The sequence below is a fragment of the Arachis ipaensis genome, chromosome B10, assembly GCF_059453495.1.
Source record: "Arachis ipaensis isolate K30076 ecotype BB chromosome B10, ASM5945349v1, whole genome shotgun sequence".
NCBI lineage: Eukaryota > Viridiplantae > Streptophyta > Magnoliopsida > Fabales > Fabaceae > Arachis > Arachis ipaensis.
In genome coordinates this window covers 142,507,040-142,530,012 of record NC_142435.1, presented here as the reverse complement: position 1 = coordinate 142,530,012, position 22,973 = coordinate 142,507,040, and the positions used below count along the sequence as shown (strand labels likewise).

General features: G+C 33.6%; 3 protein-coding genes and 1 pseudogene across 7 annotated transcripts in view; 2 read left to right on the top strand and 2 right to left on the bottom strand.

Moving 5' to 3' along the window:
- The first annotated feature begins 1,629 nt into the window (after positions 1-1,629).
- Positions 1,630-22,973, top strand: part of LOC107621807 (UDP-glycosyltransferase 83A1-like) — a 61,870-nt gene continuing 40,526 nt past the window's right edge. Inside the window, exons 1-6 of one of the 4 annotated variants that reach the window (XM_088484578.1) lie at positions 1,630-2,273; positions 3,507-3,547; positions 4,012-4,736; positions 4,890-5,293; positions 5,382-6,316; positions 6,403-7,652. In XM_088484578.1, coding sequence (XP_088340704.1) covers positions 1,781-2,273; positions 3,507-3,547; positions 4,012-4,736; positions 4,890-5,293; positions 5,382-6,316; positions 6,403-6,519 — 2,715 coding nt within the window. In that variant the 5' untranslated portion in view covers positions 1,630-1,780 and the 3' untranslated portion in view covers positions 6,520-7,652. Of the gene's footprint in view, positions 2,274-3,506; positions 3,548-4,011; positions 4,737-4,889; positions 5,294-5,381; positions 6,317-6,402; positions 7,653-13,618; positions 14,612-22,973 lie in introns of those variants that run through there. The other 3 variants (XM_088484583.1, XM_088484587.1, XM_016323803.3) reach the window with 3 other exon arrangements.
- Positions 7,364-11,235, bottom strand: LOC148581963 (uncharacterized). Its single transcript, XM_088484595.1, has 16 exons — positions 10,526-11,235; positions 10,342-10,419; positions 10,189-10,254; positions 10,042-10,110; positions 9,892-9,966; positions 9,765-9,818; positions 9,522-9,608; positions 9,373-9,441; positions 9,226-9,291; positions 9,048-9,143; positions 8,859-8,924; positions 8,291-8,774; positions 8,117-8,203; positions 7,874-8,002; positions 7,649-7,783; positions 7,364-7,513 (listed from the first exon to the last, which is right to left on the bottom strand). Exons 1-16 carry the CDS (start codon positions 10,780-10,782, stop codon positions 7,364-7,366), a joined length of 1,968 nt encoding a protein of 655 aa, XP_088340721.1. The 5' UTR covers positions 10,783-11,235.
- On the bottom strand, positions 11,240-12,609 carry LOC148581962 (uncharacterized). Its single transcript, XM_088501598.1, has 3 exons — positions 12,427-12,609; positions 11,439-11,714; positions 11,240-11,325 (listed from the first exon to the last, which is right to left on the bottom strand). Exons 2-3 carry the CDS (start codon positions 11,707-11,709, stop codon positions 11,240-11,242), a joined length of 357 nt encoding a protein of 118 aa, XP_088357724.1. The 5' UTR covers positions 11,710-11,714; positions 12,427-12,609.
- LOC107621820 (UDP-glycosyltransferase 83A1-like) lies at positions 18,164-20,554 on the top strand (annotated as a pseudogene). The gene is made up of 2 exons (XR_015880990.1): positions 18,164-18,644; positions 19,652-20,554. The product of XR_015880990.1 is annotated as a UDP-glycosyltransferase 83A1-like (transcript).

Here is a 22,973-nt window from a genome sequence, read left to right as displayed (position 1 = left end):
CACACACTCCTTTATCTCCCAATTTGATCTTGCCAAAATTTCCAGCAGTATAGGAAGTGAAAAATTCACGTCTCGGAGTGACATGACATGAGGCACCAGAGTCCATAATCCAAGTGGAATCATCACAGACAAGATTCACATAATTTTCATCATATGTGATAAGAACATCTTCATAAATAATAGCAGCAGTCTCTTTATCACTATGTTTACCTTTGTTTTCGTTTCTTTCCCTTGATTGTTCTCTTTTCAAGAACCTACAATACCTCTTGATATGCCCCGGCTTGCCACAAGGGTGACAAATAAACTCCTTTCTTGGCTTGTACTTTTCTCTTGACTTGCTTCAACTCTCTGACTTGTCGGAACTATGAGGTTTTCTACTTTGACTTCTCCCACGTGACTCTGAAACAAGTGCTTCTGACTGGGAGGAGGCATTAGTCAAACCTCGCTCTCTTCTTCTGGCTTCTTCATTTAACATGCTCTCTTTAACCATTGCTAACGTCAACTTCCCATTTGGAGCTGATTTAGTTAGTGTCACAATCAGAACTTCCCAACTATCAGGTAAAGAACTCAACAACAACAAGGTTTGCAACTCATCATTCAAAGTGATCTCATTATTTGTCAGTTGGTTCACTGTCTCCTGAAAAATGCTCAAGTGTTCCGGCATTGATTTACCTTCAACACACTTCATATTGACAAGCTTCCTAATAAAAAAATGCTTTATTTTGCACATTCTTCCTCTCATATAACTCCTTCAATTTGTTCCACATCTTCTCAACATTTGTTTCGGTGTCAACATGTGGATACACGTTAAGATCAAGCCATTGCCTAATCAAAGCAACTGCCTTCCGATTCAGCTTCTTCCATTTAGCATCGGATTTGGTACCTTTGGATTTATCCCCCTCCACAGGATCATACAAGTCCTTGCTATACATCATATCTTCCATGAGGGTCTTCCAAATTGAATAATTTTGGGAATTCAATTTGACCATATTCGGTCCATGAATATTTTCCTCCATTTAATCAACACAGAGATAAACATCCGAGCTCTAGATACCAGTTTGTTGGGAAAACTCAACACAGGTTTAAAACAAGAATCTGTCTAACAGCGGAAGCACCAAAAGTAATTTTTCCACAAGCTGTGTGATTAAATAGGTAATACCAAGGATACTCCAAGCAACAAATATAATGGCAGAAATTAAATAATTAGACACCAGAATTTTAACGTACGAAAACTCCCAAAAGAGAGACAAAAAATCCACGAGACCTAGTCCATAAAAATCTTCCACTATCAGAATAATGGGTATACAATCAGTCTTCCTAGTAACACTAGGGCATCTCAACAATCAACAAAATACATCTTCAAAACTGATGAAATCAACATAAACTTTTCACAAAATGGGTATCTCAAATCAGGCAAAAGAAAAGGCAATACAACTAACAAGTTATATCCTAATATTCATCTTTACACTAGAAATAACATACTAAAATTTCATAAGAAATAGAGCAAATTTACCAGATGATCAAAGTTGGCATGCCCTTTTTCCCAATTTTCCTCTCCTCTCTCGCCCTTTTTCCTTTATAACCACAAGTTTCAATCTTAATGGCAGATCAGATTCAACTCAAGGACACTCCAACGAGAAGCAATAAATTAAAACGTGGTCCACATCGTAACGAACTCTGCTAGTGTCCTTCTAAAGGATATAAAATACATATTGAAACTTATAAGTAGTTGGAAAACTCTTAAGAAACTATAACAGCTAGATCAAAATCACAGGACAACATGAGTCTTCCAACTGTGCTAGTATTACCATTACCAGCTCAAGGACATGTCAACCCAATGATGATCTTGTCTCAAAGATTGGCTGAAAATGGTTGCAATATCATCTTTGTCAACACTGAATTCATCCATAAGAAAGTGCTGAGTTCCATGGGGAATCAAGAAGGCCGCGGTGTTAACGGAGAATCGCGGATAAAGTTGGTGTCAATCCCAGATGGATTAGGACCTGATGCAGACAGAAATAATTTGTGGGAAGTATCTGATTCTATAAAGAAGAACATGCCAGCTATGCTTGAGAAGCTAATTGAAGATCTTAGATTGAAAGATGGTATCATAGTAAGCTGCGTAGTTGCTGACTCAGCTATGGCAGGAGCGTTGAAAATTGCAAGCAAGATTGGAATCAAAGGAGTTGTGTTCTATCCTGCATCAGCAGCTATGTTAGCCTTGCAGTGTAGCATACCAAAGCTTATTGAGGATGGGATCATAGACTCTAATGGTAAGAATATCATCTTTCAAATTTCACTAACCAAAGTTGTTTGTAACACTTTTGGTGTTTGTTTAGCTTTTGTTTTTAAGATAAAGATAATGCTTTTGTTAAATTATTAGAAGTTTTACCACTGCTTCTAACATATTAATTCCATCGATTTATGAGATTGCAGTAGATAAGGATAAAAATCACTATAATTTTGTTAGTTGGAGACAATTTTAAATGATATTAATAAATAGAGAATGAATATTCAAAAAGAGATAAGTAGTCATCCAACATAAAATAATAGAGACTTTATAAACTCTGCCTAAGCTCACACCTCCAAAACCTCCAAACTCAGACTAAGTTTAGCAACTTCTAAATGTTAATCCAATTTAAAAAAAAGGAAAACTATTCCTAATTTTAAAAACTTCATTACAAAAATAATGAATATTATGACTTTTTCTAAAATTATCTTTTTTTATTACTTTTGGATTTTTCTATGATTTCTTATTCAAGAATAAATCAATATTTTTCAATTACAAAAATAGAATAGAAAAGAGGAAAATAAGATTGTGTAATAAGTAAACTTTTGTGAAGGAAAATAATGAAATATGAGTGCTCTGTATTTGTTTTTTTTTTTTTTTTTTTTTTTTTTTTTTTTTTTGAATTTATCTTTAGATGTTTGCCAACTATATAATATTGGTCAATCTCTAAAAGTAAATCTGCTACACCAAGGAGATATTTTCTTCTTTCCAGTGAAAAAAAATTTAAAAAATAAAAAGGATCTAATGATCGAATTTTTTTCTAAGTTTTTGTACACATCTTTTAAATACTTAGTGAAATATATTTTCTAATTATTAAATTTAATTTACTATTAATATAAAATATTCGGAAAAGCTCTGCATACAAGTTCATTAAACAATAAGATCAAAATATGCGCTGCTTCAGGTACGTTGATTACACGCGCTATATAACATCGCGCGTATATCTAACTACCAGATTTAAAATATTTCTTTCCCTTTTCGTTTTCGTTATTTTGAGATTTCGTTCTTCTTCTTCTCCCGCGTTTACCCTCCTTCTTCTCCATTGTTCTTTTCTTCTCCTTTTCTCACTAGCATCTTCTTCGTTTAGGTTACCTTTGTCTCTCTCTGCAACTCCATCTTCGTTTTCTATTTTTGATTTGTTGTTTTTCGAAATCAAAGTTTGATCTCGTTTTGAAGATAATGGATCATTCAACCTCAGATTGTCATCTGAATGCAGGCGAAGTGGATTATGAGTCAGAATCTAACGAAGTCCCTGAGGTTTGATTTACATAGGATTAGTATGAAATTTCTTTCAGTAATTTGTATAGCATTGTGTAGTTGAAAAATTGCTGAACATTACTGTGAAAGTAACACGTTTACGTGAATCTGTCGATTCAATGTATTAGTTGTGATTAATTACCTGGAATTTGTAGCAGACGCTCGGGTGTAGATCAATTCTTGTTTGGGTGTATTTTAGCTAGAAGTGTGGGTGTATCTACACTTTACTGGTTTTTTGTTATTTTAATTTACTTGTTGTTGTTCAGCTGTATTATAACAGACATGATTAGGTGTGTTTTTAGAACTGTATTATATCTGCATGCTGTGTATTTACAGTTTATGGCTTTAAAAGTCATTCTGTAGTTGAGTTGTTGCGGTTAGGGTGTATCGTATTAGACATGATTGGGTGTATTTGAATCATATCTATGGGTGTATTTACAGTTCTGACACGGTGTATTTTGCAGCCTCTCTCAGTTGTTGATGACGAGCTTGTTCCAAAGGTTGGAATGACCTTTACTACCCTTGAAGATGCTGGAAAATTTTACAGGAACTACGCCAAGGCTGCAGGTTTCTCTACAAGAGTTCGGTGCACAAATAGGAAGGGAAACGAGATTAAGAACCAACTGATTACATGTAGCAAAGAGGGAAAATGGAAATCTAAAATATCTCCGACCGAGAAGACCAATCCGACAGCTGGTCTAAACTGTCCTGCAAGAATTTATATACACACATTGAAGGATGTCAGTGCTTGGATCATTTCAAAGGTTGTGCTGGATCATTCACACCCCTGCTGTCCAAGCAAAGCAGAGATGCTCAAACAGCACAGGGAACTAAGCATGTCCATTTGTCGTACGATAGAGAATAACGAGGAGGCCGATATCAGACCAAGCAAAACCTATCAATCATTTGTTGCGGCTGCCGGGGGTCACCGCGAGTTAAATTTTATCGAAAAGGACGTGAGGAATTACATTACCAGGGAAGTGCGGAATGTTTCCGAACAAGAAGATGCAAAGGAATTCGGGAAATATTTCTTAAGAATGAAAGAGAAGAATCCGAATTTCTTTTTTGAGCTCCAACTCGAAGATGATCAATCGATTAAGCTGGCTTTTTGGGCCGATGCAAGAAGCAGAGCCGCCTTTGAGTATTTCGGAGACGTCATTTCATTCGACACCACCTACAATACAAACAGGTAACAAACTGTCCCTGTTTATGATGCCAAATTAATTTATTTTTACGAATCCGCAGTAGAGGTGTATATTGGCTGTTTCATTGGGTGTATGCGAAGCATTTGTTAGGGTGTAGCTAATGATTTTGCATTCTGGACCATGGTAATTTGTTTCAGGTATAATTTGGTCTGTGGTTCTTTTGTCGGGGTGAATCACCACGGTCAATCAACACTTCTCGGATGCTCTTTGATGAAGAACGAAGAAATTGAATCATTCAAATGGTTATTTCAAAGCTGGCTTCGTTGCATGGGAGGAAACGCTCCGAAAGGGTTTCTCACCGATCAGTGCGCATCCATGAAAAGGGCTTTAGAGGCCTGTATGCCAACAACAGTTCACCGCTGGTGCATTTGGCACATCATGAAGAAGATTCCAAGCAAATTAAACGGGTACAAGGGACATGCCGATATCGAACAAGAAATGAGCCAAGTTGTTTGGAACTCTCACAGCAAAGACTCATTCGATAGGAATTGGAACGATTTTCTGCTGAATTTTGGTCTTGGGGACAACAAGTGGCTTTCAGGTAATGTCTTTTTAAAATCTGCATCAGAGGTGTAAATTGCATGTTTTTTCGGGTGTATTTATAGACTGTCTTTGGGTGTATTATGCAGATCTGTACGAAGACCGTCACATATGGGTTCCTATCTATCTGGATCACCATTTCTGGGCAGGGATGAGAAGCACACAAAGGAGCGAGAGCATGCATTCATTTTTTAACAAGTATATCACCCGGAACAGCTCGCTTATTCAGTTCGTCAAACAATACGATAATTGCCTCGGAAGCAGGGAGCAAGCAGAGAGAGAATCAGATGCTGCAGATTTTCATACGGTCATACCGTGTGCAACGAAATCCTGCATTGAAGCTCAGTTTCAAGATGCGTACACTCACGCAAAGTTTAGGGAAGTCCAAGCGCAATTCAGAGGAAAGGCGAATTGCATCACCAGACTGAAGAATTCCGCTCTAGGCTATTCAGTATACGAAGTCGGAGAACAAGTTTCCAGCTCAATATTCAACAAGTTCGTGGTTACTTACGACTCGGTTGCAGCCGAGGTAAAATGCCATTGCTTATTATTCGAGTCAAGAGGGATACTGTGCCGTCACGCACTAAGCGTGTTAAGCTTCGAACAAGTAAGCCAAGTGTCACCGAGATACATACTAGAACGATGGAGCAAGAAGGTAAAGAGGCGACACACACACATCAAGAGCAGCCACGACGAGCCACTAATGGAGCCAAGAAGCAAGAGGTTCGACCAATTGGTTTTTCGTTCGCAAAATATATGCGAATTTGCCTCCGAATCGGAGGAGCTGACTGCAATTCTGCACCGTGCGTACGATAACGTCATGGCCGAGATGGAAGCATTAAAAGCCAAAAGGAAGGGGACATCTTCTTTATCCCACGAAGACGCCAACTTGGAATCCGTTAACGAGCTTCAAAGCCCGCCAAGGATTCGAACAAGAGGACGTCCAAAAAACAGGCTAGGTTCAAAGCTGGAGAAACAGATCGCAAATGCCACAAAGAAGAAGAAGACGAAAGTTTTAAGCGAGGTAAAAGTAACGTTCTTTAAATTTGTGGCGATTGAGTTTATTTTTCTCGTTAATAGTTTAGGTAATGTGTGTGTGTTATATTTCAGATAAACCTGTTTGATGCTGCATCAGCGGCGCATTCAAATTGCAGCCAATATCAAGGACACGTTATGAGTTATCAGTTCAGGGTACCAGCAGCAGGGGATAACTCGTTGGGTGTATAGTTTTACAGAATATGGGTGTAAAAGCACCGTTATTTTGGGTGTATTTTCGTTAATTTACAATTTAGATATAGACACATATATAGATATATATAGAACAAAAACTGTAAAAATTCTCAGGTTATGGGTTTATATTTAATTTGATGTTTTTCTTCATATTTTAGTACATGTAATTCATACATTTTGAATACAGCGCAGACAGTTTGGGTATATATTTTATACAACCTTGGGTGTATTATTAGACTTGCGTTGGGTGTAGCAGTTTATAATTTGTGTTTATATATGCCTTGATTTTTTCCTTCATATTTTACCACCTGTAATACAGCTTTTGAATACATCACAGACAGTTTACCAGCACAGATAGTTTAACTATGGGAAAAAATATACATGGAATAGAAGTTGTTGATAAATGGCAAATATTTACATCATTTGTTCAATTTACAAACTACCAAGCAGTTGGATTACCCAGTTTCTATATCAGCAGAATTAATCTGACAAAACGGACTTAATAATATAGAGGATGGCTTCGACAGCCTTATAGCACTACTCTCTCTAATTGCCTGATCTCTCTGTGTATTCATCTCACTGAATAGTATCCGGGATGCGTACTCCACTCTATAGTGGTCCACCTCCTCCTACAATAAAAAAGTATATTCTGTTTAAACAGCAATATTAATTCAGTAAAGTAATACAGAGTTATATGGTTTTAAAGACAGTTACCTGTGGCCAATTATCCCATTGATACTTCCCCTTTTTGATGTTTTCCGGCTCAATTATCTCCATCCACTTCATAACGTACACAGCGCAGTCATAGCTGAAAACAAAGAAAATAAATTACAAATCTCATTTACAAAAGTTTAATGTTCAGACTCACAAATTTATACCTTGTTTTTTGGCCTGATATTTTAACATATGGTGATTTAATTTCCTTCTCCCTCTCCCCTTTCTGAAGAGGTCCCCCGCCGACATATGTTATCAATCTTGAAAATACGTATCCCTTAAATACGAAAACAAATCAGTAATACACCCGAATGAATGGACAAGATACACCCAACTGAATGGACAATATACACCCATCACAACTAACGAAATAGACCTATCTATTAAAGTAAAGAAGACAGAGGCAACTTACAGTGAATTTATTAATGGTCTTTCTCTCATCAGTGGGAGCTATTTTGTGTAGCGGGTCAAGTATTTGACATTTCCGCTTTCTTGTATTTATCAGCCATAACCACCAATGCCCGGCGTAGCAGACAGGGGCAAAAATCTGAAGGATTCCCACACATGAACAGTGTGTTATTTTATTTTGCAAATAAGTAAATAAGCGTAGTAACAAATTTAGCAAACGAAAACTTACATATGGGTGCGAAGTCAATTTTTTTCTATCTATGAAGGGAATGAAACTCGGGTAGGCTTCCACCCTGAATTCCTTTTTCGTTTTTGGTGATACGAATTCCCCGTTTGGGTGATCCGAAAGCGCCATGCACTGCAAGAATGGGAAAAGAGAAATGAAATACTAAACTTACACCCAATGGAACGTGACAAATACACCCAAATCAATACAGAAAATACACCCGAAGTTCGTAAAAGTAACACTTACCACAATATCGGTGGGGAGACAGTATATTTGTTCTTGAAATCTCTTTTCATTTTTGTTGTTGAGGATGAGGCAGATGGCAGATACAATCTAGAAATATATGCCGAAATCAATTTTACATTAATAAGCATTGTAATTGACTTTGGTGTAAAAACAGTAATCTTATTCTAATATTACCTGAGATTCTATATCACTTTTTGCCTGGAGGGAAGCAAGGTGCATTCTCATCAAAATGTATTCTCCTTGGCCAATCAGAGTGCACATCTCCTCATACTCGTTAGTATTGCCATCTGCATCTTCCTTCAGTCTCGTCCCCCAGATGTAGCACTTTTGTTTCATATCATCCGTAATCTGATATAATCCCCGAGGAGTTTCAAACTTTGCAGAACTTTCTCCCCCAGTCTCCCTCTGAATTTGTGGACTTGTGTTTTTTCCCTTCGTCGCGCTGCTTGCTATTCTTTGGACCAAACTGTCCAATTGTTCTATCAAATTCGCAGCTTCTGGAGATTTTTCCCTTTCTGTCTCCTGCGTTGACGCCCCCTCCTGGCTTGAATCAGTCAATCCAAGGCTGAATGATGGCACCCCTGGATCTGTTTTAGGAACATAGGAAGCTGTCCGTGCCATCATCAACAGGGCAGCAGCGTCTTCTGCGTCTGGATGACTGCGTCATCATGTATAAGAATAAGAATAAGAATAAGAATATACAGATGATAAGCAAAGATTGATTTTAGTCTGAAGAACTTACACTTTAGTTGGAGCTGGGGGAACCGTGGGTGTGGTCTCTTGAAGTTGTTTGGGGGTTTCAGGAGTGCTGCACAGTTACAAAAAATTAATCACGGCGTAAAAGAAACTAATCAGGAACAATATACACCCAAACTGTTAGCTAATATACACCCAAACTCCAAACAAATATACACTCAATACTATTTCTTACGTTTCTATAGTCCCTTCAATCTGTAGCATAGGGGTTGGTTCAAAATCTGTCTCTGTGGTTGTTTGGGATGCCGGCACAAAAACCTGAATCGGGACTCTAAACAAGAAGAAAAGTGAAAGGTTAACAACGCCTTTGAAAATAATAAGGTTATAAGGTTGAATATTATTGTAAAACTCACATTGCAAGCGCTTCGGACGGTGTCTGTTCCCTCACAACCATCATATTCGAATCAGACGGACTCAACCTAAAATACACCCAAAGAAATTCAAAAAATACACCCGAACAATTCAAAAAGAAGACAGGCTTTGTTTTTTTGAGAACTTACATACTTGCAGTTTTTGCTTTTTTTTCCTGCCTTTTTTTTCTTGAATAAAATAATAAAGGGCTTTTTTTTCTAAAAAAAAATATATACAGAATTAGAAGTAGAAGGGTAATAGAAGAACAAAAGTAACGGTTATTTGAAAGAGAAATTACATGCTCTGTGACGGCTGGTTTACACTACTCTGTTCTGTGTTTCCTTGAGAGGAAGGAGCATCAGTTCCCAAGTTCACAGCCGGTATTCTAAGACAGATTTGATCCAAGCAACACAACAAAGTTAATATTCCAACTTATTAGACAACATACACCCAACTTGATCCACTCAATACACCCAAATGGTACCACAAGACACACCCAATTCATGATAACAAGATTTTATTAAATAATAAAGCTTCTTACGTTTCAGACGACACATAGCGACCTTCTGTCGATCGCAGGTCAGGTTGGTTCTCCCTGCGAAACAAGAAACAATTATTAGCATGCAAAACACAACAAAATATGAAATAGACAGCCCATCAAGACATACCCCTCTGCAGCAGATTTATCAACGTTTTGCCCTAGCCATTCATCCAGTTCGTCACTTGATATTTCATATGTCTCACTACATTCATAAAGGAAGATGTTAACAAAAATAATTACGACGATAGACGGTAATATAGCTTACGAGGTACTGTACCCGTGAAAGTATTGGTCTTCTTTAGGAGGTGAATCCTCCACAAGAACTTTTTTCTTTTTTGGTTGTGTTCTGGGTGGAAAAAAAAGAGTACCAATCAGAAATAAAAAATTAATTTTATCACAGAATATTATGCAAAGAAGTGCTTACTTTTTTGGTGTTGTTTTTGTTTTTTTCTTCTCATTCTCCTTCTCTGCAGGTGATGATTCTTCACTCCTATAAGTTAATAACAGACACTTCAGTTAATACACGAAATCTTTATAATGAAGCCAAAAGAAAGGAGTAATAATTTCAGGACATTACTCATCACTTTGTTCAGATTCAGATTCTGAATCAGAATCTGGCTCCTCTTGCCTCTGCTTTCTTTTTCTGGAGTCCATTCTGGAAGGCAAACAGTGATTATTTAGAACATATTAAAATACACCCAACGTGATCAACAAGATACACCCAACTCGAAAAAGAAATTACACCCAAGTATGGTACTTACTTTTTCCCCTTTTTGATGGGGTGTTTTCTTGCTGAATCCTCCGAGTCTTGTTGAGTCTCAGACTCAGAGGTAGAAGTGTCACTGTCAGTAGCTGTTTCTGTCTCCAAAGACGATGTTGGACTCGCCTTCCTTTTTTTTGTTTTTTTGATTTCTTGTTTTTTTTTCTTTTTTTTTCTTTTTCTTTCATTTTTTCTCTTGCTCTTGTCTCCGCCATCTTCACAATCCCCTAAAACATGAGATATTTTAGCTAGCAGCATTCAGGTAAATAAAATACAAGCAACATATTATGTTTACTTACCAAAATTTCTTCTTTTTCTGCAGTCATTCTTTCCACCAACTTCTCCTTAGTCCAGTTGGCAATCCAAGGCTTTGGTGGTCTTTCGGCCCTCTTCTTGCCTTTGTTTTCAGAAAGATGAAAGTATATTATCATGAGGGCAAAGAGGCAGCCATCAATTGCCTTCTTCTTCTTATCCTGGTAGTCTGTGATGCCTTTGATCAAGAAGGTCAAAACATGCGCCCCCAGTTTCTCTCCGATATGCCGTCCATCTTAAAAATTGGGGCGAGGTGCACGGGCGATATTTTGTTTATCGTCGTTGGCAAAAGGAACGCCATCTGTATGTAGAGGATGAATATCCTCTTGAACATCAGGCGTTCCTCTTCGCTGCCAACGCCGATTTCCATCATTTCATCGGTAAGACTTTTGAGGGTCTTACCCTAGAATCTTCTATAAATTATTTTGTCATCATCAGAAAGTTGCTTATAAAGTTGCTTATACTCAACTTTCTCAGGAAACAGATTTCCTACAAAAAAGAAAACAACAAAGTATCAAAATCGGTTCAAAAACACCCAAGCATCAACCTTAAATACACCCAAGCATGAACTTAATATACACCTATAATTTTGAGCTAGTTACCTGTTGCATTGATGCCAAGCGCATCACCTATTGTCTTTGGTGTTATTTGGAAAGAACCATATCCTGTCTTCAGTCTGTTCTCCCCAAGTTTGAAGTTGTTTGCCAGTTCCCTTAAGAGTTGGTGATCCACCCTTAGAGGTGGGACGTGCATCAACCCACCAAATCCGAGATCCCTGACAATTGCCTTCTTCTCCTCAGCCATGTTTCTGAACTTATCACTCAGGAGATGTGTGGCACACTTAAGGTCTTTCGTTTGGTTTCTTGCTGCCATTTTGTCTGAAACAAAAAATACACACAAATATACTCCCATTAGTAACAGTAAGATACACCCATATGTAAGAATCAGATACACCCATTGATAACAGTGAGATACACCCATTGAAATTATTCAGATACATTCATATATATCAGTCAGATATCAGTCAAACATGTTTCAATATCAAGCAACATTACAAGGTCTAATAACAGTAAGATACACCCATATGTAAGAATCCGATACACTCATTGTTAACAGGGAGATACACCCATAGATATTATTCATATAAATCCATATATATCAGTCAGTTATCACTCAAACATGCTTCAATATCAAATTAATTCAGATATCAGTAAGATACACGCATATATGAGTCAGATACACCCATATGTAAGAATCAGATACACCCATTGATAACAGTGAGATACACCCATTGAAATTATTCAGATACATTCATATATATCAGTGAGATATCACTCAAACATGCATCAATATCAAGTCACATTACAAGTTCAAACAGTATACAACCCCCAATCTACGGAATAAAGCCCCAAAAATCAACAACAGTAGCAAGAGAACTTAGAACAAGAATGTAGAACGACGTAGAACTTAGAAGAATGACGTAGAACTTAGAACAGTGTGACAAAGAAGCAAGAATAATAGCACAGTAAACCCTAGAGAAGAACGACGTAGAAGAAAACTAAAATTGGGAGGTTTTCTTGATGAACTTACGTTGAGTGTATTTGCTTCGTTTTCTCTTCAGATTCTTCACGGAGAGTTTGATGTTGTTTTGATGGAGGTTTCGAACAACGATTTGTATATTTTGAACTTTGATTTTTGCTCGAAATTGGGAGCGTTCCTTGGTTTCGAAGCGTTTTGAGAAGTGGAAGAAGTGGAGGAAGTGGAAGAGTCTGCCATACGTAACCGTTTGTGTTGAGTGCGTGATTTTGACGCGCCATGTTATGCTTCCTTATGCGCGTGTCTTCGATTTGGGCTGGGCCAACTTGGATGCTTGGATACTTGTATGTGTAGCAGGCCCGTAAAATATTTTACATAATTCTCCATACAGTTATATCTAATCTTTTAAATGATCATTAACGTCATCGATATAGAAAGTAATTATTTCTCCTAAATATGTAAAACTGCTTTACATACACAGATGTACTATTAAATTCTTAAAATATTTTTGAGATTTATTTGTTATTGTATTTTTCATGCCCATGTTGATAGTTAAAAGCATGAATTTGATCGGAAAATTTTATAAAGGAGTAAATTATTAAAACGATACTCGAAAGTTTGTATCATTGATAAAAAGAACCCCAAAAATGCTAACGACAAATAAGTTCTAGAAAGATTTAAAAACACGATAAAAAGAACTAAATATTAAATATATATATTAAAAAAATTGACTTTAGAAATCAAATTTTGATACAAATTTTTGCAATTATTATTAAAAAAATAAAATATTTTCATACTTAAAAAATTTGATAATTTTTTGTCAAGTAAATTTTTTAAAAAATATTTTTATCGTGAATGACCATATTTTTTTGAAAAATAAAAAGAAAAATTTAGAGATCAAACTTCGCTTCAAATTTTTGTGTGCATCTTTTAAATATTTATTCAAATATTGTCACAAAATTTTAGATTTAATCAATAAGTTGTTTGCTAAATATAAAAATTTTTTGTATTGTTTACAAAAAATATAATGTATATTAATTTTTGTCATATTTTTAAATTATTTAGTGTTCTTTGGTGGATAATATTTTTTTTTTAACGGTTGATTTTTTTGGATATGATAGTTAATTTTAGGAAACCAGCTATAACTTAAGCCAACTCAAGCCAATCGGTTGTTATTATTGTTGTTGTAAATTCCCTTCACTGAGGCAGTGTACATCACATCATCAACACTGTTTTGAAACTGCAGGGTTGCCTACCACACAAAAAACGTTTCAGTTATCACCAAGTTTTCCACACATGGACACAGGATCCATATGGTGGGCAAAAGGATTTGACTCTGTGTTAGGGAATGTGTTGTTCAACATTATTGTTGATGCCATGCAAACTCTGGAATTGACAGACTGGTGGCTTTGTAACTCCACACCCGATCTTGAACCACAAGCATTGTCCTATTTACCAAAGTTATTGCCAGTTGGTCCATTATTGAGAAGTTATGATGACAATCAAGGTGTAACTAAAAGTTCATTGGGACAGTTCTTGGAAGAAGATCTGTCTTGTATAAATTGGCTTGATCAACAACCTCATGCTTCTGTCATATATCTTGCTTTCGGAAGTCTCGCTCATTTCGATAAAAAACAATTCACAGAACTCGCTCTTGGACTTGAACTCACTAATAGACCATTTCTTTGGGTTGTGCGTCAAGATTCCAATTGCAACCCCCATGAATTTAAGGGGAATCAAGGTAAGATAGTCGAATGGGCTCCTCAACAAAAAGTGTTAAGTCACCCTGCCATAGCTTGTTTTGTTAGTCATTGCGGTTGGAATTCGACTATAGAAGGTTTGTCCAATGGAGTCCCCTTCTTGTGTTGGCCATGTTTTGGTGACCAATTCTTTAACAAAACATACATTTGTGATGAGTTGAAAGTTGGATTAGGATTTGATTTAGATGAAAATGGATTGATCTCGCGTGAAGAGATAAAAGTGAAAGTGGATAAAGTGCTTAGCGATGAGAACATAAGATCAAATGCTCATGTGTTAAAAGAGAAGCTGCTGAACACCATAAAAGATGGAGGAAGGTCTTGTGAGAATTTAAACAAGTTCATCAAGTGGTTGAAAGAATAAGTATTCTGATTTGTGTTGAGTTGTAATAATGATTATATATTATAATTTATAAAGAAAGAAGGCATTCTTCTATCTATGGGATTGTGCGAATTTGTTCAATATACAAGAGTCATCTAATGTGGTTGTGTGTATACAAAGGATGATGACCACTTCCAATTTATAGATACATGAGTAACTCACTGAGAGCATAACAGATTAACTAACATAACTACACTTACTTCCTATTTTTGAGGTAATCAGGCCATGGCAACGTCCAGGTGTTTTACATATTTTATTCTAAAACAATGCACTCCGCAACAAAAGCTGTTAATTAAAAACCATACTGTCATTCGTAATTTGCTTTATCAGCTATTGTAGTTAGAATTTAACTATGGTAATTGTCAAAGAAAAAACTGTTACAGGCCAACAAAATTTATTATTTTTGTCAGTAATATTAGTTATAAGCCTAATTATTTAGTCTAACAATTTAACAACATACTTTTAACATGTATTTTTAAATATTGTTAGTCAAAAATAATAAATTATGCCGACCCTTTAGTATTTTTCTTTGTTAAATATATATTTTTCTTTTATCAACTTAATTGAAATTCAAATTGTTTCTAATATTAGAGGAGTTTAAACGCATTCTAACATAATTTAATTTTTGGATAAAATATTGTTTTAGTCTTAATCTTTACATAAAATTCTAATTTCGTTCTTAATATTTTAAATATTTTATTTTTATTCTAAACTTCTTATTTTATCTTTTTTTAGTTCTTTAGCCTAAATTAATTTTTTTTTCAAAGATATTTTTTTATTATGATTTTTTTTAGATAATGACAAAGATAGTAATTGTAGTGATTATGGTAGTGGTGTAATAATTTGAAAGTGAAAATGATAAAATAATAAAAAAATAATAGAAAAAATTTAATTTTAACCAAAGAATTAAAATAAGATAAAATAAAATATTTTAAACAAAAATAAAAAAATTTAAATATTAATAACAAAAGTAAAATTTAACTTAAATATAAGAGATTAAAACAATACTTTAATCTTAATTGTTTTTATTTTGTTTCACAATTTGTTCATTTAGGAAGCTTACTATTAGAGTTCATATGCCTTTTTTAAAATGGGTTTGAATCTATTATATATTTTTAATTTTACAATAAAAAATATTTTATATGTCATTTTTTTATTATAATTGAAATTAAATTTTTTTCTTTAAAATTAAAGAATTTTTTTCAACTCTTTACTAATTTTATAACCAAAATGTGCCATATATAACTTCTTCATTGTAATTGAAATTAAATCTTTCCTTCCAAAATTAAAGAATTCTTCCTTCCTTCCTACTAATTTTATAATCAAAATATACCACATGCCACTCCCACATTACAATTGAAATCAGAGCTTTCCCTCTAAAATTAAAGAGTTCTCTCCTCTTCCTTCTTCTTTTTTCTATCTCTCTCATTTCTTCAATCAATCTATCTCTTTTAATTTATATATTATTATCAATTATCAATATCAATGACCAATTACTAATTTGACAATAAAAATATACAACATGACATTCTTTAATTGCATTAAAATTAAAATTAAAATGTTGAAATTAAAATTAAAATATACCTATATTATGTATCACATGTCACTTTCTCATTACAATTGAAATCAAATCTGTCCCTCCAAAATTAATAAATTTTTCCTTCCTCCTTACTAATTTTACAACTCAAAATGTGTCAGATGTAATTTTCTTATTGCAATTAAAATTAAATATTTTCCTCCAAAATTAATGAATTCTCCTTTTCTCTTTATTAATTTTACAACCAAAATGTGTCACATGTCACTCTCTCGTTGTAATTAAAATCAAATTTTTTTCTCCAAAATTAAAGAATTTTTTCTTCATCTCTACTAATTTTACAACCAAAATATGCCACAGGTCACTCCCTCATTGCAATGGAAATCAAATCTTTTCCTCCAAAATTAAAGAGTTCTCCCCTCCTTCCTCTTCCTTTCTCTATTTCTCTCATTTATTCGATCACTCTATCTCTTTTATATATCATTAGCAATGACAAATTAAGAATTTGACAACTAAAATGTGCAACATGATATTTTTTAATTGCATTAAAATTAAAATTAAAATATTAAAATAGAAATTGAAATTAAAATATACCTATATTATGTATCATATATCATATATTACTATCTAATTTAATAACCAAATGTGTTGACACTCTTATTAAAATCAAGAGAAAATATTTTTCTCCAAAATTAATAAACTCCTTTCTTAAATTCTCTCATGTACCTCTCTCAATTTTTCTATCTCTCTACCATTTTCACTCTATATACAATTTATATTTTATATTAATAATTTGACAAATCAAAATATGTCATCCGATATTTTTTTATTACAATTAAAATAAAATTTTTCTTCTAAAATTAACAAACTCTCACTCTCATTCTTCATCTTTATCTTTCTCTCTCTTTTTTCTCATTCGTTATTTTTTCTACCTTTCTGTTCTACAGAAAATAAAATTAATAAAATAATATAATTTAAATAAAAAATATTATTATATACATATTTTTTTAGATTTTTATTTAGTTTTAAATTTTTATCACTTATCTTTTTAATCTATATTTTCATTTCTCTTTTTTCAGATATTTATTACATATAATTTGGAGAGAATACTAATGTTATAATTAAAAGTTAGAATCAAGATTTAATTGTTTAAAAAAATTAATTTTAAGTTAATTTTATGATTATGAATATAATTTTTATGCTAATATCTAATTATATTTTTATTTACATAGAGAGAAAAAATATTATTTTTAAATAGTAAGTATAAAAATTAGTTATTTTTATTTGTGTAATAGATTTAACACGTAATTAAATGTAAAAGTATACATATTAAATTGTTTCAAAATTTAGATAACGAATGTTAAATAAAAATAATAACTAAAGAACTTATTATTTGATTTTTTATTTACAGAGATCTTAGTCTTTTTAGTTGGAGATTTTTGTCAATTTACAACTTTTTTTTATAAAAATTATTTAATTTTATAAATTTTTTGTGTCATGCATAATCTATACTGTTTTATAATAAAATAAACCGTAATTTTAAAAAAAATTATATTTTCATAATATTATTACGAGTAAAAATATTAGTATTATTCTAAACGTGTACATCAATGAAGATACTCCTTGCAGCGCACGTTACAAGATTCAAAGTAGAACGATGTATAGGAAATCAAAACAAAGTACACTTCTCTCCAAACTTTTTTGTGACACGGTGGGGAAGAAGCCAAGAAAAAACAAACAAAAACTAAAAAGATCATCGCCCACGTAAGACGTAACCCGGTTCGTGTCCAAGCTTTTAAATAGATATCTTAAAAAAAAGTAACCTCAAATCTTAAGAACCTGATTTTTTTTTATTCTAAAACCTATAAGTTTATAATAAATTTTTTTAAAAACATATTTATCTATTTTTGTAATTGATGAACAAATATATACAGGTTTCCAGCTAATATAAATTAAACTCGAGATGTGTAAATATATCATATATAAAAGTTAAGAAACATTTTAGTCCAGTATTTTTTCAATAGCTAATAAAGTCTAATCTTAAAGAACTCGAACATTATTTATTTATTGTTCAAAAGAATTTGAACTTTATTTGTTACACATAAGGAGAATTTCTTTGGTAAAAAAAAAAAGAAAACAAAATAAAGATTGTAGTTATTTTTTAAGAAAAAACTGTGCTTTTTATATATTATTTTAAGGGTTGCAATATCATCTTTGTCACCCCTGAATTCATCCACAATAAAATGGTTAGTTCCATGGGGAATCAAGGCGGCGGCGATAACGGAGGATCGCCGATAAAGTTGGTGTCAATCCCGGATGGGCTAGGACCTGATGCAGACAGAAAAAATATCAGGGAACTATTTGATTCTATATTGAATAACATGCCTGCTATGCTTGAGAGGCTTAATTGAAGATCTTAGATTGAAAGATGGTGTCACAGTAAGCTGCATAGTTGCTGATTTTGTTATGGCATGGGCGTTGGAAATTGCAAGAAAGATTGGAATCAGAGGAGTTCTGTTTTATCCTGCATCAGCAGCTATGTTAGCTTTGCAGTGCAGCATACCAAAGCTTATTGAGGATGGAATCATAGACTCTAATGGTAAGAATACCACATCTCAAATTACACTCACCAAATAAACTTGTTTTTAACTTTTTAACATTTTTCTTATTTCAAATTTCAAAAATACCAATGTTTTTAGCCGTTAATATCAATTATATATAAATTTTATTAGTGAAATCAACAACTAAAATATCGGTATTTTTGGAATATCTACAACTCTTCTAATTATATATACTATTTTTGTGTATAATGTATATTCTTTTGGACAACTTTTTTTTTTATATATTTTACTTTTAATATTAAAAGAAATATTTTTTCAGAAGTAACATAATCAATTTGGATTGATCAAATAGTCAGCTCACTTATCTGTATAAGTAAGTGTTGGAAGTTTAAATTTCGTCTTGTACATGCAGCAATTTATTGACCAATAACAAACCCTTAAATAGAGCGTAAAAGTGGCAATGGTTAGAGTAGGGTTTGAATCCAACCCTAAGTTTCTAATTTTACCCACGAGTTGAATTTGTTACTAAAACTCAACCTTATCCTACTTTTGAGTTCAAAACAACCCAACCTTAACCCTATCCATGGTCAACCCATAGGTATCCGACCCAACATGCTGATTTTCATAAATATGCAATAATATTATATAACCTAATGAGTATGCAAATTAAAAATTTAATATAACCAACACAATCGTCCTATAAACAACACAATTATCCCATAAACAACATAACCATCAAATGTTTAATTTTACATAAAAGTCTTTACTTAAATTAATAACATAAATACAAATAAAATATTATATTTATATATTACTAAAATAGATTTGATTTTTATATAAATAAAAATGTTAAATTATCAATTAATAATCTTGAGTAGAGTAATTACTCAAAATGAATTTATCTAAGAAAAAGCCAGAAAAATAGTGCAAATATTTATTTTATTTTATTTTCTTTGCGAAAGAAATAGTAACAAAAAATTCACAATTTCTGTTGTCGTTATTTTTCAAACTATTTCCGTAATATTATCATGTTTTGAAACTGCAGGGTTGGCAACCACACAAAAAAGATTTCAGTTATCACCAAGCATTCCTCCCATGGACACAGAATCTATATGGTGGGCAAAAATATCTGATTCTAAAACTGAGAAGATGTTATCAACATTATTCTTGAATCCATGAAAACTCTAGAATCCACAGAGTGGTGCCTTTGTAACTCCACACCCGATCTTGAACCTGGAGCATTATCATTCGTACCAAAGCTATTACCAATTGGTCCATTATTAAGAACCTATGGCTATGATCAAGGTGTAAGTGAAAGATCATTGGGACAATTCTGGGAAGAAGATTTTTCTTGTTTGAATTGGCTTGATCAACAACCTCGTGGTTCTGTTATATATGTTGCATTCGGAAGTACCACTCTTTTTGATGAAAAGCAATTCAAAGAACTCGCTCTTGGACTTGAACTTACTAATAGACCATTTCTTTGGGTGTTGCGAAAAGATTCAGATTGTAACAATAAAGTGTGTTTTCCTAACGAATTCAAGGGGACTCAAGGTAAGATAATTGAATGGGCTCCTCAAGAAAAGGTGCTATCCCACCCTGCCATTGCTTGCTTTATAAGTCACTGCGGTTGGAATTCGACTTTGGAGGGTTTGTCTAATGGAGTGCCTTTTTTGTGTTGGCCATATTTTGCTGACCAATTCTTTGACAAAATATATATTTGTGATGAGTGGAAGGTTGGATTGGGATTTGATTTGGATGAGAATGGGATGATCTCACGCGAAGAGATAAAAGTCAAAGTTGATAAATTGCTTAGTGATGAGAACATAATATTTAAGGCTCGTGAGCTAAAGAAGAAGCTAATGAGGGACGTTGATGTTGGAGGAAAGTCTTCAGAGAACTTAAACAAGTTCATCAACTGGTTGAAGGAATAAGGATTTGCTTTTTCTGAACATGTTTTAATTCTAAACGTTAGTCGTTTGTTAATTGTTATTGCATGCTTTAGCTCTAGCTTTGATGATTGTTCCTAATGTCAAAATGAATAAAAAGAAATAAAAAAGGAAAGTGATTTATTGTTTATGACTTTCAAGATGATGATTAAGTAGTTTTAGTCTTTTAGATATGTTCCTCTTCTAATTGACTCAAATTAAATAAAAGGGGATGTTATCAAATAATGCCTTAATGTTTAGAGGAAGTATAGGGAGGCAATATATGTGTCGCACAATGCATACTGATCCATCTGTCACAACTTGGTTTAAAAAATCCATAAACTCGGAATTAAACTAGAGTCAAAATAAACACGTGCCAATCTCAACTCACCATAAAAATTTCTTTGCAAATCTCTAAACAAACCCATAACAAGTAGGGGTGGCAAGCGGGGAAGCCCGCCCCGCCCCGCCCCGCCATAAGCCCGCCAATTGGCGGGCTGGCCCGCCCCGCCCCGCCTAGTGAGGCGATCCCAGAATCCCAACCCGCCCCGCCTAACGGCGGGCTGGCGGGCCGGCGGGCTAAGCCCGCTAAATATTCTCTTTTTTTCTTTTTTTACTTTTAACTATTAAAATAATATATATAAAGATATAAAAATTTTTTTTTGTTTTTTACTTTTAACTATTATAATTTCTAAAAGTATAAACAAATTATAATTTTTGTATTCACAAACATTAAAATCTTTTTAATTATAAATATCTAATAAACATGATTATAAACCAAGTTTTCATCCAAAACATAATTATAAATATTGTTTCCAAAGCAAAATAAACATAATCCAAAACATAATTAACAATATTGTCTCTAAAACAAAACAAACATAATTTAAAACACTCAATTTTCATCTTCATTCTCTTGTAAGTTGGGTTGGGGGAAGTTGGGTTTTGGTAAAAAAATTGTAAAAATACCCCTTACTAAAAAAATACTAAGCCCGGCGGGGAAGCCCGCCCCGCCCCGCCAAAGCCCGCCAAAACCCACGGTTTAAGCGGTGCGGGTTAAGCGGGCTTTTGCTATTTGGCGGTCCCAATTTTTCAGCCCGGCCCGCCTTTTTTGGCGGGTTACGCGGGCCGGCCCGGCGGGTTTAGGCCCGTTTGTCACCCCTAATAACAAGCCATCAAAGTTCAGTTACCGAATAATTAAAAAAGCTCTAAGGAGCAGTTTCAGTTTTAGAAATATCTATAACCGCTCCAACCACAATAAATTTATATATACAAGTGACCCATTAAGTCACAGGTACGTTATTCACTCTGAATATCATACTTATTACTCACACTAAAATTGACTTGAGTGTCGGGGTCCCTCTTGCAGGTTCTCCACACTGTTCGAACGAGGAAGAAATTCACGGTGCAGCGTACACAACATGATGATAACCTGATCACCGACCCTATAATCTAAAAGACACAAGATCCACCCACACCTCCTACAATAGTAAATACTAATGGTCAATAAATAGCATGCATTTAATTATTTCATGCCTAACTCTTTTTATTTCGTTATCTCTTTATAGTTCAAAACTTCAGATACCATAAGTTCTATATTATAATAATGAAAATTCAAATTACGCTTAAACTATATTAAATATTTCTTATCTTTTCATAATTTACGATCCTAATAAATTAGAATATATAACTTCTTATCATAGTAATAAATATACATGAGAGTATGTAAACAGTACTGTATCTATACTTAATAATAGAAATATTATTGATATGATAGTTTTAGATATATATCTAAATTATCCATTAATACCATATCATCTACTTCATCATTGTAATTACTCATAGTATATCCTTGCCTATAAATACAACGTCCACGTTTAACAAACTTTCAAGTTATACCAATCAAATTATAGCTAATTAATTAAAAAAAAAACCAAAAACTTTTGTAGAAGTTCATAATCAACTACTATCAAAAGTAAAAATGCACTAATCAAACCACCGCCTCTGTCATCTCAGATGTTGCCTTTTCTTTCTTTTATTTTTTTTCAAAAACATTGGTAACTTTTTAGAGCTCATCATCGTTATTTCTAGTCTTTGCATGTTTCAACTTCCGTGTCCCACCAACAATAGGAGTCTTGCACCTATTACCCACAAATCCAAAATACAAAATCATTTATAGACTGTAAATCTAAAGACCAACCACACATCAATATCAACTAACACCTGGAATAAAAACAACCCACATTTCAATTAATAATATTTTAGCAGTATGTATAGATTTAATCTTCAACATCTTAGGCACGCCAAAATATACTCAACTAAAAAATCTACCATTCAGATTGTCATCTTCACCTTCACTACTACGATGATCTACATCTAATACTGACTCGGTTATCAACACCAATATATCGAAAACAGCTCACACAAACTTTTTATATGAGT